The sequence below is a fragment of the Hippopotamus amphibius genome, chromosome 4 (assembly GCF_030028045.1).
Source record: "Hippopotamus amphibius kiboko isolate mHipAmp2 chromosome 4, mHipAmp2.hap2, whole genome shotgun sequence".
In the NCBI taxonomy this organism is placed as follows: domain Eukaryota; kingdom Metazoa; phylum Chordata; class Mammalia; order Artiodactyla; family Hippopotamidae; genus Hippopotamus; species Hippopotamus amphibius.
Genome location: NC_080189.1, coordinates 176,561,775 through 176,579,431, shown reverse-complemented (window position 1 = coordinate 176,579,431; position 17,657 = coordinate 176,561,775). Strand labels below are relative to the sequence as shown.

At 37.7% G+C, this 17,657-nt stretch overlaps 1 protein-coding gene across 1 annotated transcript in view; it reads left to right on the top strand.

Moving 5' to 3' along the window:
* Window positions 1-17,657, top strand: part of BTBD7 (BTB domain containing 7) — an 84,036-nt gene that overhangs the window by 54,117 nt on the left and 12,262 nt on the right. The window contains exons 4-7 of the mRNA XM_057731514.1: window positions 9,607-9,815; window positions 11,333-11,408; window positions 14,605-14,765; window positions 17,510-17,653. Of these exons, the coding sequence (XP_057587497.1) occupies window positions 9,607-9,815; window positions 11,333-11,408; window positions 14,605-14,765; window positions 17,510-17,653 (590 nt within the window). The remainder of the gene's footprint in view (window positions 1-9,606; window positions 9,816-11,332; window positions 11,409-14,604; window positions 14,766-17,509; window positions 17,654-17,657) is intronic.

The following is a 17,657-nucleotide window of genomic DNA, read 5'->3' as shown; positions in this document are numbered from 1 at the left end:
TCCTCATCTTCTGGTATTCATACCATTATGTAACCCACTCCCCTTAAGTGTGAGTGCAACGTATGACTTGTTTCTAACTAACACAATATGGCAAAGATGGTGGGATATCACTCCCATGGTTACATTATTTTGTATAAGACTTACACTAGAGACTTTTTACTTTGCCAGCTTTGAAGGAGTAAGCTACTGTATTGTGAGATGGCCTGTTGAGTGGACTGCGTGGCAAGAACTGCAGGCAGCCTGTTGGAGCTGAGTGTGAACCCCCCAGCTAATAACCAGCAAGAAGCTGGGCCTTTAGATATATGGCCTCAGGGAAATGATTTCTGCCAACAACCCGAATGAACTTGGAAGCAAATTCTTCCCCAGTTGAGCCTTCATATGAGAATGTAAACCTAGTTGACACCTTGATTGCAGCCTTAGTAAACGCTGACTAAGGACCCAGGAGACCAGTGCCCAGACTCCTGACCCACAGAAAATATGAGATGATTTGTTTGTTGTTTTAACCTATTAGGTTTGTGATAATTTGTTATATAGCAACAGAAAACAAATACATTATTTAATCATCTGATTTTCATAGGTTAGAATGGTTTAATAACAATTTCATGTGATTTAACTTAATTAGGGGAAAGCAATAATTTAAATCCAGTTTATCACAGAGCTTTCAAGGTGATAACCAGTGACACCTCTATAAAAGACTCAATTCAAGAAAGATGGTGCAGTTAGCCACAGTCCCAGCTACTGCAATTGGCTGGAGGCTATAATTGATATTCTTATCATAACTGTATCACTCAGAGCTCAGTCAGGGAAGCTGAGCAACTCTGACTTATGGGGTAGGGGGATTATTATAGGAATTGGACCTTACACAAATGTGGGAGAAGCTTGGGAGTGAAGGTCTGAAAGGGGGAGGAGTTGGACCCAAAGGAGTTAACAGCCAGTCAACCTGGAAAGCCAAGGACATCGAGCCACTAAGGTGGAGCTGCAGAGGGGGAGCACGCGAATAGTGGCGGTTGGATCTGCAGCCAAGCATCTGGTGGTGGCCTTGGGCCACTGTTGTCACCAGGGATACAATTGGGAGGCAGAGCTAGATGCAGAGCTGTGGAGAGCAAGGACAGGCTAGAATCCACAGGCACCTCTATGTCTGTCTGTCACCAAATCAAGCTACAGTGACTTTTCGAGAGTAATGGCTGCTGCTGCTTCCTTTCAAATCGCACGTTTCTATGTTGGCCAGCTTTATCTTAGAACCAGACAGGGGTGGAGATTGTGGGAAAGAGTTTCAGCTTAAGCAAGTTTAAGCAGTACAGATCAGCACAGTCTCCCTCTTCCATCACCCAACCTAGATTTTCTTCATGTTTTGCCAACATTTCAGCAGCTCTAGATAGTCTGCCATGTGAGATGACCCAGACCTTCATCCCAGAAGTATCTGCAGTTGCCCAGCCTCCATTATCACTGAGCAAAGAAACACCAAAAGGTACTTCAGTTGAGCCCCTCAGATTCTGGAAGAACACGTTCCTACCCCTGCTGTACTGCCCCACACCCGGCATCCTGACCCAGCGCGCTCCATATCCACTCCCACAGTATTTATATCCAGCTCTTGCAATTCTTTGGGTGTGTATGCCCTTTCTTCCCAGAGTAGGGACTGGGCTTTCTCCCTCACACTGTGATTCAACAGATTCTGATGATTGGTTTGGAGCTAGTGAGAGGCGGCAGGGGCAGATCTTGAAGTGGACAAATGTTGTCTTTTGAGGTACCATCGGGATCTTCTGGCAAGAGAAGGCTGCTGTCCTTTGGTAAGGAGTTGGAGGGTGCTGCTTCCCCCAGCCTGGAAAGTTCAAGTGAATCTTGGGATTTAGCATTCCTAGCTCATCCACCCAAATATCCCCCTTTCAGGTTTGTGTGTCCAGCTGTTCCTCTCAGGGCCCAGATTTTGTCATAGATTTGTCCAGACTTTGCTCAGGTCTTCTTTGTAGTCCTGATATCCTTAAAATTAAATCTTGAGCCTGAGTTTTGGCAGTCTTTTCTGCAGCTGCAGGAAATAAGGGTCTCTTTGATCACCGATCTAGGAGTTTCCTGATTTTGACAGAATTCTTAGGCTTGAGAGGTGACTGTCATTTTCTTTTTTCATGACTTCTAAGCTAGACAACATCAGGTCCTTAGAATTACTGATGTTTCCATTCAAGTGCAGCCACTACTACTGTTGTCATGCTGCTACAGGCAGGGGTTATCACCACCCTACTTCCTTTAGGAATGGGGTCCTCTTTGCCACGTTACCAGTGAGTGATGTAGTTCCAGAATCTCACTCAAGAATCTTATTTCCTTGGGCCCCTTATCTCTCTATCATAGTCTGGGTGTCTCCTCCCGTTCCCCCATAACCTGTGCTGACACAGCTTAGAACAAAGGCTTGCTTTCAGGTAGTTTATTTGGTAAGGAATCCCATGAATGAGAGTGAGAATTGGGGGCAGTGAAACAGGGAAGGAGGGAAATCAGCGTTAAGAGTGGGCCATTGTGTTGGTCACCGCTGGAGGCTGCTGAGCTTCAAGCCTGCCAGGATCCTTGAGGAGTTTGGTAGAATTGTCTTCAGAATGGTCCTCCTGAAGGATAGCAGAGAGGAGCATTTATCCAGCCATCTCTCAGATGTTGTAGAGTCCAGGGACTGGCAATGAAAAATCCTAAGGCATAGATTTGACTTGTCTTCTAACCCACATGTCTGATGCTCATTTTCTGCCTCGGATCTGGAATTCTGGTTGCCTTTTTAAAATAGATGTGCAGGGATGATGTGTTGATAGTGGTGTTTTAGAAAGCAGACCTTTCAATGGTGTGATCATTATGGATTAGAATACTGAAGGGACAGAGATAGTAGGAAGCTTTTCTATAATTAATGTGGAAGTACTGACGATTTGAACCAAGGTGGTGTTAATGGGAATGGAAAACATAGCTAATCAAAGAGCATTTTGAAGGAAGAATCAGTAAGAAACATTAACTAGTTTGTGTGTGTGTGTGTGTGTGTGTGTGTGTGGGAGAGGGAGAGGCAGAGAAAGGAGGGTGAGTTAGCATAGCTGATTTAAGATTTCTTGCCTAGAAAAAGCATAGTGTTCATGGACATATTGGCTCCCCAGTATTATTAAACATGATCCTCAGAACTCTGACGGGATTATTTCATCCTGGATGTGAGGAAATGAAACTAAGAGGGTGGTGTGCTTTGATCCAGTACAGGGTGATAAGTGAGAGCCAAGAGTTAGTGATATAATTACCTGAATTCAGAGCCTTATATACTCTTTCTACTACTTCATGCTGCCCTCACTTCCCTCATTTCATAATTCCTTTCCTTAGGATTTGGAATCAGTCACGTACAGATTAGTAGGAAAGAATTGAAGCAACTTTTCTCTCAAGCCTATTAGCACTTGAAATCTTAATTCTAACTCTGGAGCCACTGAAGTCACTATCCCTCTCTAAGGCAAGCCTTCCTCTGACCTTATTATATTGTTTTATATCACGTGGCAAGCCGTAATCGCCTCCATAATCCCTTTTGTTTCTTCCCCCTTGTCTGTCTCTTTCTTTCTCTTCCCACCTCAAACCCAATATGAAATTTTAAGTCTGGAAGCAACTTATACATTTCCTGATGGATATGAGCCAGTGAAGAGGTTTTCCGGTGATACTGGTGAAACATGTATGAGGGTATACCTAGGAATAACGAAGAATATGAGGGTGGCAGTAAAGACAGCTCCTGACAGTGTGTTCAGGAAATCTGTCAATGTTGAAGTGTATTTTAGTTATCAGAGGAACATGAAGAGGAGAAAAAAATGTTCATAATAAAAACAGAAAGTGGTCCTGTTTAACATCTAGCAGTAATAATCACTTTGTATTTCTAAATGTCAAATTAGTTTTGCTTCTTTGTATTTCTCTCTTGATCATTCATGTTTTATATAGCTCAAATTTTTGAAAAAAGGCATTTTTGCCACCGTTAAGGATTAGAAAGAAAATACTCTGGTGAAAGAGAATAGAAGAAAGGAATTAAAAAGTAGGAGATGGATCTGTAAAATGGGGTTTTCACACAAGCAAAAAGAATTGTAAAATGTTTACTTCACACTGTCTGCCAACCTCACAACAGCATTGTTGAAAATCTGCTACCTGAGCAGAATACATGGGCATCTTTGAGCCATTAAATGGCTAGGCGAGTTTTTCCGTTACAGGGAAATTGTTAAAAGCTTTTGATTCATCTAGAAAATTGTATTGGTTTATTATGCAACCATTGCTGTGTAACAACAACCAGAGAATCTCAGTGGCATTTAACAAAAAACATGTATTTCTCACAAATTTCCAGGTCAGCTGAAATCACAAATTTAACTTTGCAGCACTGGGGTCACTCTGATTGCCAGTGTGGTTGAGTAGGGCTGGTGGCTCTGTCCCACTGCTGCTCATTTTCCTCCTGGGACCAGCAAACTAGCCACAGTATGTTCTTCCCATGGCAGTGTGGAAGGTGAGGGGGCAAGCCTAGTTCCCAAAAGTACTTTTGAAGCCTTTTGTCACATCACATTGACTAACATTTAATTAGTCAAAGCAGATCTCATGGCCAGTTCCAGAGTCTTGGGACAGGGAAATACACTGCCCATGGCGGGCTGGTGGGGGGAGAGGATGCGAAGGCTGGTAGTAGTGAATATGTCTAAACAGTAATCTAGTGTATGTGGGTAATAGTTTAATACGCTCTAAAATTCTAGCTTAAAAAGATAAAGTAGTCATTCTGACTGTGTCATTTAGTTGTCTTTAAAGAAATATATGTACTGTCTCATCTGTAGTTAGGAAATGGAATCAGTAAGCTCTGTAGGGAAAAAAAGAGAGCATGCCCGCTGGAAGTTGATTAGTACCAAATGGGAGGAAATGAATTTGACTTCCATATATCCTGAAACTGGCAAAGGGGAAGGGATTTTAGACAGAACAGTGCTACTCAAAGTGTGTCTACAATGAGATAAGTACAGAAATTGAGAGTATGCATTTAAAAACTTTTGCAGCAATTCGATATTGCAAAAGTATTCAAGCAGTGTTTATACTGAATTTTACTAAAGTAATGGTCATGGCAGATTGGAAACTTAAAAAAGAAGCAAAAACAAAAACTGTTCCTTGACCAAAGATAGTTTGAGAAGAGCTAAGATAGATTATGACTTTCAGCACGTGAATACCTGCACTGCACATGAATGGACCCTCTGATTTATACATCAGTCTTTTGGGATTTGGGTTATTACCATTTTGTCACCAAGAAGCTGACCATATTTGAGTGTGCTAATAATGTTTTTGGACTTACAAGACTGGTCCAGACCTTACCAAGGAAATGGCATGGTATGAAGCCTCTTTGTATCTTACTTGCTAGCCATTCCCTGCCAGCATCCCTTTGGCCTTGCTGCTATAGTATTTACATTTTTATTCCATTATTGACAAGCGTGACAAAAGGCAAATTACCACTATTTGAAATTCTTTACCTTAAAATGAAAATATTAATTTTGACAAAATTAGGTAAATCTCTTTAAAATATACCTTCCAACTTTTTTTTGGCCTAATCGTCTTTCTTTTTACATTTGTGAATTAATAGCACCATGTTTGGTGAATTTATAAGGTGCTTTTCTGTTCATGAGGGAGGCAGTTCTAAGTGAGGAAGTTCTGATGAGTATTGATTAGTGGAAAACCTAAGTATAGAGGCATAAAAAGGAGATGGAAAGAGATTTTTAGGATAAAGGGGAAGGGAAGGATGTGTTTCATTAAGTATGACTTGTCTTCTTCCTAGCTGTATGACCTTGGGTAGGTTAATTAATCTTTATAAGGCTTAGTTTTCTCATCCGTAAAATGGGAATCATAATACTACCTTCTTTGAGAAGTACTAGGATTAAATATTATGTAAAGTAAGCACAGGGCTTGGTACATAATAAATTTCAAAAATGTTAGCTATTATGTTTGTTTTAAATTAATTATCTACCAGGTGTTGGGTACTATAGAATCAGAGATAAGGTGGGGCCACTACCCCAAAGGAGCACTCAAGTCTGGTAGAGGATTCAAACAAATATATCAGAAAAATAAACTAGTATGAGAGTTTAATGCTGTTAGAGAAATACAGAGAACCATGGAAACCTTTAGGTAGGAGGGACACCTGACTTTTGACTTAGGCTTTGGAGAGCAGGCTCAAGGTAGGCTTTTGACAGAGGCAATCTCTAAGATGAGTCTAAAAGATGTGGAAGAGTTATGAAGAAAAATTACGAGCATTTCAGAAGAGTGGAACAACATATGTAAAGGTCTAGAGGCGAGAGTGTTTGGTGGAATTCTAGGAAATTGTAAGTAATGCAGTATGACTAGAGTGCAGAATATGAGCCAGGATGGGGCTGGAGAAGTTGGCAGAAGCCAGACCATCCCAAAAAATGCAGTTTGGAGTTTATCTTGAAGTCATTTGAAAGCTACTGAATAATTTGTTACATATATAACAAAGTTGTGTGTGTGTGTACACATACACACACACACTTGTTATATGTATATATATGTATGAGGAAGGAAATGGGGAAGGGCTAGATTTCCCAAAGGAAACAAAGTGACTTTTGAATTTAAGATGTCTGCAGAATATTCATGTGAACTCTGGGAAGTTTAAGGAATGAGTTTGGGAAGTTTAAGGAATGAGTGGATATCAGGAGAGACCTCTAGGTTGAAACTGTAGACATGAAACACGTAAGCATACAATGGGAGTTAAGGCCATGGGGACAGATGACATTACCCAGGAAAGTGTGCAGTAAAAAGAGCTTTGTATTTATAAGACTTGTCAGGTAGGTACCCCGGAACATTTGAATGAAGGGAGAGTATCAAGGATACAGTCTCATTTAAGTTTCATATAATAACCCTGAGTTAGGAATATAATCCCAATTTTACAGTGAAAGCATTTCAGGCTCAGGGAGGTTAAGTGATTTGCTCGAAGTGACTTTTCTGCTAAACGGAGTTGGGATTTCAAGTTGATCTGATTTCAGAGTTCATTTTTCCTGTCATGTCTAGCTTCTTTGTAAACCTCAGAAGTTTGAACATATGATGTTATCTTTAATTCTCTTTCTTTCCTCTGCCAATATCCTGGTTTTTAGTAAGACAGACAGAAGAAGTCCTCCACTGGCTACCGGGCGAGGCCTGTCCTCCTCAGCTTGGCATTCAAGGCTTACTGAAAAATCAGGAGAACTGCTCATCCATATTTCCCACTTCTCCATATTTCCTACTTCTTATCAGCATATATTCATGCCTTTGATGTCATTTACATGCAAATTTCACCTATAAAGATCTCATTTTAATGATTCGATCAAATTAATCTTTAGATTTAATTACTCGTATGCTTACTCTGTTATTTCTAAAAATGATATTATCTTTGTGCTTAAAAAGCTTGGAATGTCATCTTACCTTAGTTCCGTACCCAATGTAAGTGTTCTTGGTACTCTACCCCTAATGTGATGAGCTAGTCTCTTACATTTTTCTAGAGGGATCCTTTTTTTGAGGGGAAGTAAGGAGAGCAGTTCTAATTATTAGAAATTTCTAAATAGTGAGTCAGAATCTCTCCTCTTTTACCATCCATTTGTTTCCCAGGACTTGGCCTTGGAAACACAGAGAATCGGTCATTTCTTTTCTGCCTCATGAAGTTCCATCATACATTGAAAGATAGCTCTTATGTCTCCCCTCTGGTTTCTCTTAGATAAATCAATAATAATCTTGTTTGTTCAGTGCTTTTCTTCAGTAACAGGTTTCAAACTCTCCACTGTACTTTTGCTCTCCTCTGAGAATTCTGGAGTTTTGTCATTATCTGTCTAAAACCCAGGGCTCAGAACAGAACATGGCACCCCACAGGAGAGCAGTGCAACATTATTCCTTTGATTATGAGTCTATGCTTATATCTTAAAAGCCTGAGATTGCTTTAGTTTTATAGCAGCCATGTCACATTTTGCGTTCATTCAGTTAACATACCCAGATATTATCTTTAGATAGGTGATTATAGTTAAGCTAGCTCTCCCCTGTCATCTACTGTGCAGCTGATTTTCTTTAAATATAGAAATTTCTGATCTTTTAGTTACATTTCATCTTCATTTCAGTCCTTCTTATTAGCTAATTATGATCATTTTATCCAGCATATTTTTAACTGTGTTTCCCAGCTTTAGGTCATCTCGAGACTTTGAAGCATACTTTCCACAACTTAATTCCAGTTTTCGATAAACATTGGAAAGACAGAGACTCTCTACTCCATCACAGGAGTTAATCAATGCTACTTACAAATGGTTCTATTAGTCGCCATTCCCTCCACATCTTTTCGTCTTATGTTCAAAGATCTCATTTGTACATTCAACAAATTTTTGTTTAATGCCTACCAGTGTGGTAGAAGGTGCTAGAGATACAGTGAAGACAATGGTCCCCGTCTTCTGGAGCTAACAATCTAGAGACATGATGAAGTGTTTTGTTAAATGCTTTGCAGAAATCAGGTTACACAATTCTCTATGATATTCTGCTTATCTGGTACCAATATCAAAAAAGGGGAGGAAACATCACTTTTTACAAACTCTATATTGGCTTCTAATGATCTTGTATCACCTGAAAATGGGACTCTTATCTTTCTCTTTTCACTTTTCATGGATTCACAAGAACTTTGAGCTTTGGAAGTTTGCAGAGTTCATTGCTGCCCTTTCTGTCTTTTACTATATCTTTCAAACCTCTGAGCTCATTAGAGAGCAGCCTGTTGAGCCACATTTTTTGGTGGCGGTGGTGGGGTTTAAACACCCCCCCATTATTGGGGTTCTTTTCATTTTATAGTAATCTTAGTTGTGAAGAATTTCTGTCCAACTTTAGCTATTTTCCCTTATACAATCTTTGTCGCTTCAATTTTACTTATATTTTATCTTTGTATTTTGAAATTATCTTTCCTGAGGAAAATAGCTGACTATCCTCAGCTGACTATCTCCTTCTGTTCTTTGAGCACCTAAGATGCCATAGTCACTTTCTCCAGGATCCTGGTCCTTTTCACTTAAACCACATATTTCTTTTTAGTTCACCAGATGAACAAAAAACTACAGTAGTATTCTGAGGAATGAAACTATCAACAGTGCAAAGTTGTTTATTTACTAGAATAATACAAAAAACAGATGTCCTCATAGTTTCTAGAAGATAGCCCACCTGTCTTATCCCCAAGTGTGGATTCTCTTATCAGTCAGATGTCATCTAAGCCTTCCTCTTGTTAGTTCCCATAACTGTATCATTTCTACCTGTTCATCTTCTTTCCCCTTTGGTCCAGTGCTCTCCACTATAATGTCTTATACAAATTGTTGAGTTGCACATAGATGTTTATTTTCTTGAACAATTATGAGGATTCCCTGCCTTTTTCTATGGATCTGTCTTCATGGAACAGCAGATTTCCTGTAGATGTCATAATCTATTATAGTTACCAATTGTTACCCCATCCCACCAAGTCTTGGTGATTCCCATGAGATTTTATCTCCTTGTTCTATTTTTTTTTTTTTTTTTTTTTTACTATTGCTACTTTTAAGATTGGTGTCTAACACACTAATGTTCAATAAGTAATGTTTATGATTAATCTCAAGAAGTGTTTGCCTTCTCTTTTAGGCTGTGAGGATATCATTGCTGAAAGCATCTCATTAGATACCTTAATTGCCATCCTCAAGTGGAGCTCTCATCCCTATGGCTCTAACTGGGTGCACCGACAAGCTTTACATTTCCTCTGTGAGGAGTTTTCCCAGGTCATGACTTCGGATGTTTTTTATGAACTCAGCAAAGACCATCTGCTTACTGCTATCCAGTCTGACTACCTACAGGTAATCATTTATACACCTCTCAAATTCATTGTCATTCATATGTGCACCAAGAAACCCATCTGTACTCTGTTATTCTCCCATCTAGGGAGATCAGCCCAACTAGGAATGCCCTCTTCATATTTGTGCAACCAAAGCCTGCTAGCTCTCTGTGCACACTGCCGCCATGACTCAGCACTGTGAGCCAGCCCAGGTCCTAACCAGCCACACCAGAGGGGTTCTGGCAGTAGGCAAGGTCAGAAGCATGTCCCAGTGGTGATACTCTTGGCTTCTGTTAATAGTAGATTCAGTGTTTCTTTTACTTTTGGAGAAGTATCAGAAGATACTTAGACTTAAGCAGCACGAAGTAAGAATATTCAATTTCTGACCTACTCAAATGCTTATAAAAATTCAGTGTGTGTGTCTTGCTGAAGTATAATAGTGTTTTCAACTACTTATTTTTAGTCAGAAGTACTTTAAAGCAAATTCCTGTGTCCTCGACTTATATGTCATCTAGAGTTAGGTAATTTAAACTAACAATAGATTTAAGATAGTGTAAAAAAATACTTTCACATAGAGTATGTTCAAGCTTTTTTCTTTTTTCTTTTTTTCTTTTTTTGCATTGGCTTGATGAATTTTATGCTAGAAATTGTACAACAGTTTTAATGTTATGAAGTTACAATCTCATTGATTCATTTCCTGTTTCTTTGTATTTGTACTAGAAGAATTATGAAATGCTTCCATCTCAGTCAAAAATTCAGGGAAGAGTTAATCCACTTAGCATTTGTGTTTTTCCTTCATACATTGCTTTGATTGCAGTACAAATGTTGTCGTGATTGGTTTTGATTGTTTAGGATCTGTATTCATTAACTTTATTTCACTGTCCTGATGCAGACATTGTGGGAGTTAGGATTTGCCAGTTCTCTCAATTACTTTTTTTAGAACCTTTGCATTTCTTCTTGGAAAGTAAAAAACTTGGAGAACAGCCTAGATTTTGCCCTGAGATTTTAAAGTACAAAGAAATGAGGGACACAATGCCGTTTCACACACTGTTTGAAGGGTCCTTCACCAGTCAGTAGCATACTTTGTGGAGATTGTAGTGTCTTCTGCCAAAACAATTTGCCATTCTTTTTTTTTTTTTTTCTGCTCCTGCAGGAGATAGCAGTCACAATGTATCTCTACACTTTTAGTTTCATCTCCATCTTGTCGCAAAAAGAATTTAAGGCAGTTGTATAGAAATCATATAATAAGATAAATTTAAAAACAGGGAAAGAAAACAGGAAAAAGAAAAAATAAAGATGGAAATAAGAATAAAAATTTAATTAGAGCCAAGAGTGAGGTTACTGGACAAAACACGTGTAATTCAGTCTTGTGTATTTGCTGCTGATGCACCACAGGTTTAGCTCAGACGTTGGAAACAGCCAGTGTAAAGAGTGGCAAGTTGCACATTGTATTGACTTTATGACCTAGGAAGAGTCGTTAAAGAGATTAACCATCTATCTGATTGCACTAAAATAAATATAAACCATTTTTTATTATAGGCAAGTGAACAAGATATCCTTAAGTATCTGATTAAATGGGGTGAGCATCAATTAATGAAGAGAATAGCAGACAGAGGTAAGCTCAGAAAACTAGCTTGCGACTGTAAGTTTTTTCCGAAAGTCACTGAGGTGCCTGCTGCACCTCAATCTTGACAGTTGCCACTGTTGCCCAGTGAAGATAGAAGTTTTACAACCTGTAAAATCCTTTAGTGGAAAGGGTATACTTTGTTAGAAATCAATATAGCAGAAACTTTGATTTTGCAACTTTAAAGTGATACTCTTAATGTTATCTTTGTGTTTAATAATATATGTTGACTGATTTATGAAAGTATTAGAATGAAATTTTTCATTTAATGACTAGAGGATTACAAAAGCATGTTATTGATGAAAATGTTCTAGAATTAGATAGTGGGGATAGGTGCACAACATTCTAAATGTACTTAAAAGCCACTAAGTTGTACACACTTTAAAATGGTTAAAATGGTGAGTTTTATGTTATGTGAATTTTACCTCAAGGAAGAAAAATATATATGCCTGCCCAAAGAGAGTATATTTGTTGTTTGTTTTAAAATTTTGTAGAAGGTAAAGGAAAAATGATACTTTTGAATGGCCTCCAGCTGGGGATACTGCACAAGAGATAGAAGCATCATATGTAGCTTATGATTTTAACTGACTTTGGAAGCTTATGATTCTGTCGCAGTCTTATACTTATATCTAGGGTTACCCCACCCACCCGTGCTCTTTCTTTCATAGAGTATGGTGTTCCTCTATGTTGTGAACCGAAATCAAAGGATTTTAGTTAGAAAAGTTAAGTGCAGTTTCCCTTTCCTGTCATTTTTGGCAGCTTTATATAAATATAATTTACATACCATAAAGTTCACCTTTTTAAGTGTTCAAGTGAGTGTTTTTTAGTACACTTACAGAGTTGTTCTGTCCACATTTTAAAATATATTTAAAAAATTAGGCTAGACCCACCTTCAAATATTTTTATAGTGTCCCTTTAATATTACTGCTACCCAAGTGCTAGGGAACAAAACCAGTCCTCCTATCTGATTTCTTCTAATTTATTTGTGGCCTGCAAAAGCCTTTAGCAATTTCAAATTTGAAATTTTTAAAATATAAAAATCATTACTATTACTTTGGGACATTTTTGAAATGCAGGTATACAGTCTGTCCTTATTAGCAGATTCTATATTTGCAGATTCACCTACTTGCTAAAATTTATTTGTGATCCCCAAATCAGTACTCATGACACTTCCATGGTCATTTGCAGAGATGTGCAGAGTGACAAAAAATCTGAGTCCCCTCTTGCACATGTTTCCAGCTTAAGGTAGAACAGAGTGACACTTGGCCATCTTATTTCAGGTCTCAAACTGGTGTCCTTTTCATAATCTTTTTAGTGCTGTGTTCACATCTTTATGGGTTTTTCTGGTGATCCCACTGTCTGAAATGGCCTCCAGGTGTAATGCTTAGTACCGTCCAGTGTTCCTAAGTTCAAGAGGGCTGGGACGTGCCTTACGGAGAAAATATGTGCATTAGATTAGCATCGTTCGGGCATGAGTTACAGTGCTGTTGGCTGTGAATTCATTGTTAATGAACCAACAGTTTGCTAATAAGGTTTCTTTAAACAGAAACACACATAAAACAAGGTTATGTCTTGATTGGTTGACAAAAATACTGAGATCCAAAGCTCACAGGAACCTAATCCTGCGGCTCCCTAATTGCAGTGGCTTTATAGAACAAAACCACCCCAGATAACAAGAACTGATTGTATATAATGCTACATGATCATCATAGACTTGTTCGTTGATGTAAGGCTGGTAGTGATGACATGTCGTATTTATTCTGGGCAGATAATGAACATCCTTGATAAAATTCCTTTAAAACAGTGCTTTTCAGCCTGGGTTAGAATGGAAGGCTCTTCCACAGGGATGAGCAGGAAGCTACATGAGCCAGGCTGCACCTTGTTCCAGTCACCCTCACGCATAAGGTTTCTGCCTTTACCTGTTACATATTTGGGAATTTCATGTAATATTTTGTTTGAAAACAGAACATGACTACTTTGAGAAAAAATTTCTTTTGAAAAGTAGTGCCTTGTATAAGTATTGAAGCCAAAACATAGAAAGGCAAGGGAGAAAAAAACCCTTTTTCCACACATTTGTAATAATTTTATTTTGAATGACTCCAGAAAAAGCTTAGCCTCTCAAAAAACAATATTTTGGGACTTCCCTGGAGATCCAGTGGTTAAGACTTCGCCTTCCAATGCAGCACGTGTGGGTTCGATCCCTAGTGGGGGAGCTAAGATCCCACATGCCTTTCAGGCAAAAAAACAAAACATAAAACAGAAGCAATATTGTAACAAATTCAGTAAATATTTAAAAAATGGTCCACATCAAAAAAAATCTTTAAAAAACAAAACAAAAAATTTATCACCTGAGTTAAGGAAAATAGCAGTTTGCCTGTAGTGTTTGCAAAGAATCCAGCATTTATATTTATATATAAAGATCTTTTTTTAAAGAAAAAAAAAGTGCAGCCCCCTAATTTAAAGGTGTGATTAAAAATTCCCCAAACATGTAATTTTCCTTCCCACCTCAATATCAAAAGCATATATATACTTCATATCTTCCCCTTTCGCTGATACCCAATGAAGAAAACATTTTCTGCTCTGAACAGTGGAAATATATTACACGTCAGAGATCAAAAGGTTTAGTTGTATGCATTAACATTCCCATATTATGGAAATTTAGGACACTCATAAAATTGTTAAAGTTAAGTCGAGTATACATTAGGTTTTGCTGCTTTAAGGTACCAGGTGGTACTCGTTAAATTGCTGTTAAACATATATGGTAGCCTAATGAGCATACTGGTAACCTACAGTGATCAGAAGTAGCATTTGCCCTGCATTGCCCTTATTTTACTTTTTAGAAAACTGGTCACAAAAGTGAGAAACCTTAAGAAAAAGCCCTTAGTCAAACTAGATATTAATAGATTGTTTTTTCTCCTTTGAGTTAGTATTTAGAAAAGAATTCTATATTCTTTAATGCAGAACAATCATATTATTATTGTACTGTTGACACCATGCTTTTTCTTTGTCTGAGAATACCTCTATTAAGAAAATGTCTTAACACATAAAAATAATTTATAACAGTTTTTAAAGCCAATGTACTTAAGTGTACAAAGTGTAAGCCGAAAGTGTACTGGAGAAGAAAGAAAGCCTTTCTCTGAAAATTTGGATTTGGTTAGAGACTTCTCATTTTCTGTCTCTATTATAGAACCAAACTTATTGAGTGGCACTGCTCATAGTGTGAACAAGAGAGGTGTAAAAAGACGAGACCTGGACATCGAAGAGCTTAGAGAGATCCTTTCTTCTCTCTTACCTTTTGTGCGAATTGAACACATTTTACCTATAAACAGTGAAGTCCTAAGTGATGCAGTAAGTGTCTTTCTTCATTTATGCCTTTCATGAAAAGAAAAAAATTTTTTATCATTGTAAATAATTTCTACTAATCGAGTCTCATGAAACTAAATTCCATGAGGACAGAGACAGATGTATGTTTTGTACTATAATCGTGTCCCCAGTGTCTGGCACGTGGCACAGATAAATGTTTGGTGGGTGAGAGTTGAATGGGTATATCAGTCTTACTTTTACAAGAGGATAGTTTCTAGTGGAGTTAATCCAGCCGTTTATCAGTGTGGATCAAGTAGTCCTTATTAAAAAAAGGAAAGGGTAGAAGTTACCTTTGGAGACTTTTAAGAATAGCAATAAATGAGAGAGCAAGAGAGAAGGAGATTGGTTCACTGTAAAAGGGGGGAATGAATCTTATAATTGTATTTTAGGTAAAAATTAATGGAGCTGACTGATCATTTTACTTTTATTTTTTTAAGTGAATTTTTTAGACTATAAGAATTTCTGTAATGAATAGATGGGAAAAATAAATATTCTTCACATATTGATTTATAACTTTACGTGATGTTGTAAACATCATAATAGTTTTTCAACTGCACAGAAACATTGTAAAAGTCACCTGGAAAGAAATTGATAAGAATTTTTTTTAAGTTCTTTAAAAAGAACATAATTAAGGAAGGATACCTTTTCCAAAATGTAAAGTATATTTTAAAACTCTGTTAATCTGTGATGCTAACATAATGGAGAATACAGAATAGCCCAGAAAATGATCCTAATTAATGTAAGAAGTAAACATATAATAAGCAAGCTATCACATATCACTGCAGTGCTGTATTAACCCATCAGTGGGAGGGGGACGAAATGTGCTTAAAGTGAAACCCTCACTTCACTTGCACACTAAATTAATCCCTGCTAGATCGAAGAATTAAATATTGTTGAAATATGGAGGAAGTAGAAGAAAACAAATATTTATGGAATCTCTGATCAGAAAAATGTTCAGTCTCACTAGTAATCACACACACCAAAGAAAGCAAAATAAAACAGTAAGTTATCATTTTTTTACCTATTAGGTCACTAATTTTTGAAATAATATTACTGTCCCATAGGGGAAGTATAGCTGGTACACTGGTGGCATCATCATTAAATATTTGGAAATAGCCTAAATGTCTAATAACAGGGAAAATGACTTCTAGCACGACTACTTGACAGAATATTTTTCTGCCCTGGACAATGGTTGTAAAGACTAATATAGCAACATAATAATGGAATATAATTTTAGAAAGAAGGATAAAAATGTGTATTTTTATGTATTCTAAAATTTAGGTAAAAATTCGTTTGAGAAAGTCTGGAAGGAAATATATGAACATTATTACAGTTGTAACAGATTAGAGTTGTGGGTTTTTTCCCCTATTTTGAAAATATGTCTAATGCTATATTTTATTAGTTAAACATAATTTAAACTTAGCAATTAGATGTTTATTATATTTAACAAGAATAATAGTAGAGAAACAATGTTTGGTTTTGTTTGAAACCTGGGGCTCGGGGGCTTCCCTGGTGGCACAGTGGTTAAGAGTCCACCTGCCAATGCAGGGGACACAGGTTCAAGCCCTGGTCCAGGAAGATCCCACATGCCATTGAGCAGCTAAACCTGTGTGCCACAACTCCTGAGCCCATGCAGCACAACTACTGAAGCCTGCATGCCTAGAGCCCCTGCTCTGCAACAAGAGAAGCCACAGCAATGAGAACCCTGCACACCGCAACAAAGAGTAGCCCCTGCTCACCACAACTAGAGAAAGCCCACACGCAACAATGAAGACCCAATGCAGCCAAAAAAATAATAAATAAATTTAAAAAAAACAAAAACAAAAAAAACGCTGGGGCTCAAACCAAATTGATCCCTGAATTTGGTTTAGAAAAATATTTTAGAACTTTTGTTTAGTAGACTTAGAAAACATATATCTCTGCTCTTAGTCGCATGCCTAACAAATAATAAGTCCCCAGTAAAAGTTTGCTAATAAGGGCTGTTAACCATAATGCTCCTTTAGTATATGCTAAACAGTGTGCCAAGTGCTTTTTATCTTCCTTACCTTCATTTACTCCTCACAACCACCTCATGGGTTAGACGTACTTGATTTATATTCTCCTAGCACAGATGTGGAAACAACAGGGCCACCACATTAAGTTAGTTGTACAGTGTCCTGCCTCTACGGTTATTATCTAGGGGCCCTTAAGGTGAGGCCCAGGTAAAGGATGTTCATGGTCACGTGGCTGTTAAATGGGGAGTTAGGGTGTGAGCCAAGTTCTCTTCCCGTAGAGCCCTTGCCCCTAATCACCATGCAGATGGTCTATCTTTGTACTGACTGTAGATACAGACCCAAGAGTGCTTGTTTTGTCTTGTGGAGGGTGGGGTGGGGAGCAATCAGTTGGATGAGTAAGGAAGAAAACAAATTGGTTTTCATTAAGAGTTCTGAAAGTTAGCCTGACTCATTATAGTTTTTAATTAGTATAGCTCTTATTTTTAAAACATCATTCCTCTTTTTAGAGAATAATTGAAAATTATAATACCTTTTTATGGCTTGCTGAATCCTTTAAATATTTTTAAACATTTGAAGTATTTTTAAATTTCACATATATTCCTAAATTTGTGTTTAAATGCTTGAACATTGGAAATGTTTGAACATTTTGATTTATAGGTATAATTATTTTTATCTTAGTAGTATTGTGGTGCTACACAAATCTCTGTTTATCTAAAAAATATATATTTTTTCAAGATGAAAAGAGGCTTGATTAGTACTCCTCCATCAGATATGCTTCCTACAACAGAAGGTGGAAAGTCAAATGCCTGGTTACGGCAAAAAAATGCTGGAATATATGTTCGTCCTCGACTGTTCTCTCCCTACGTAGAAGAAGCAAAGGTAA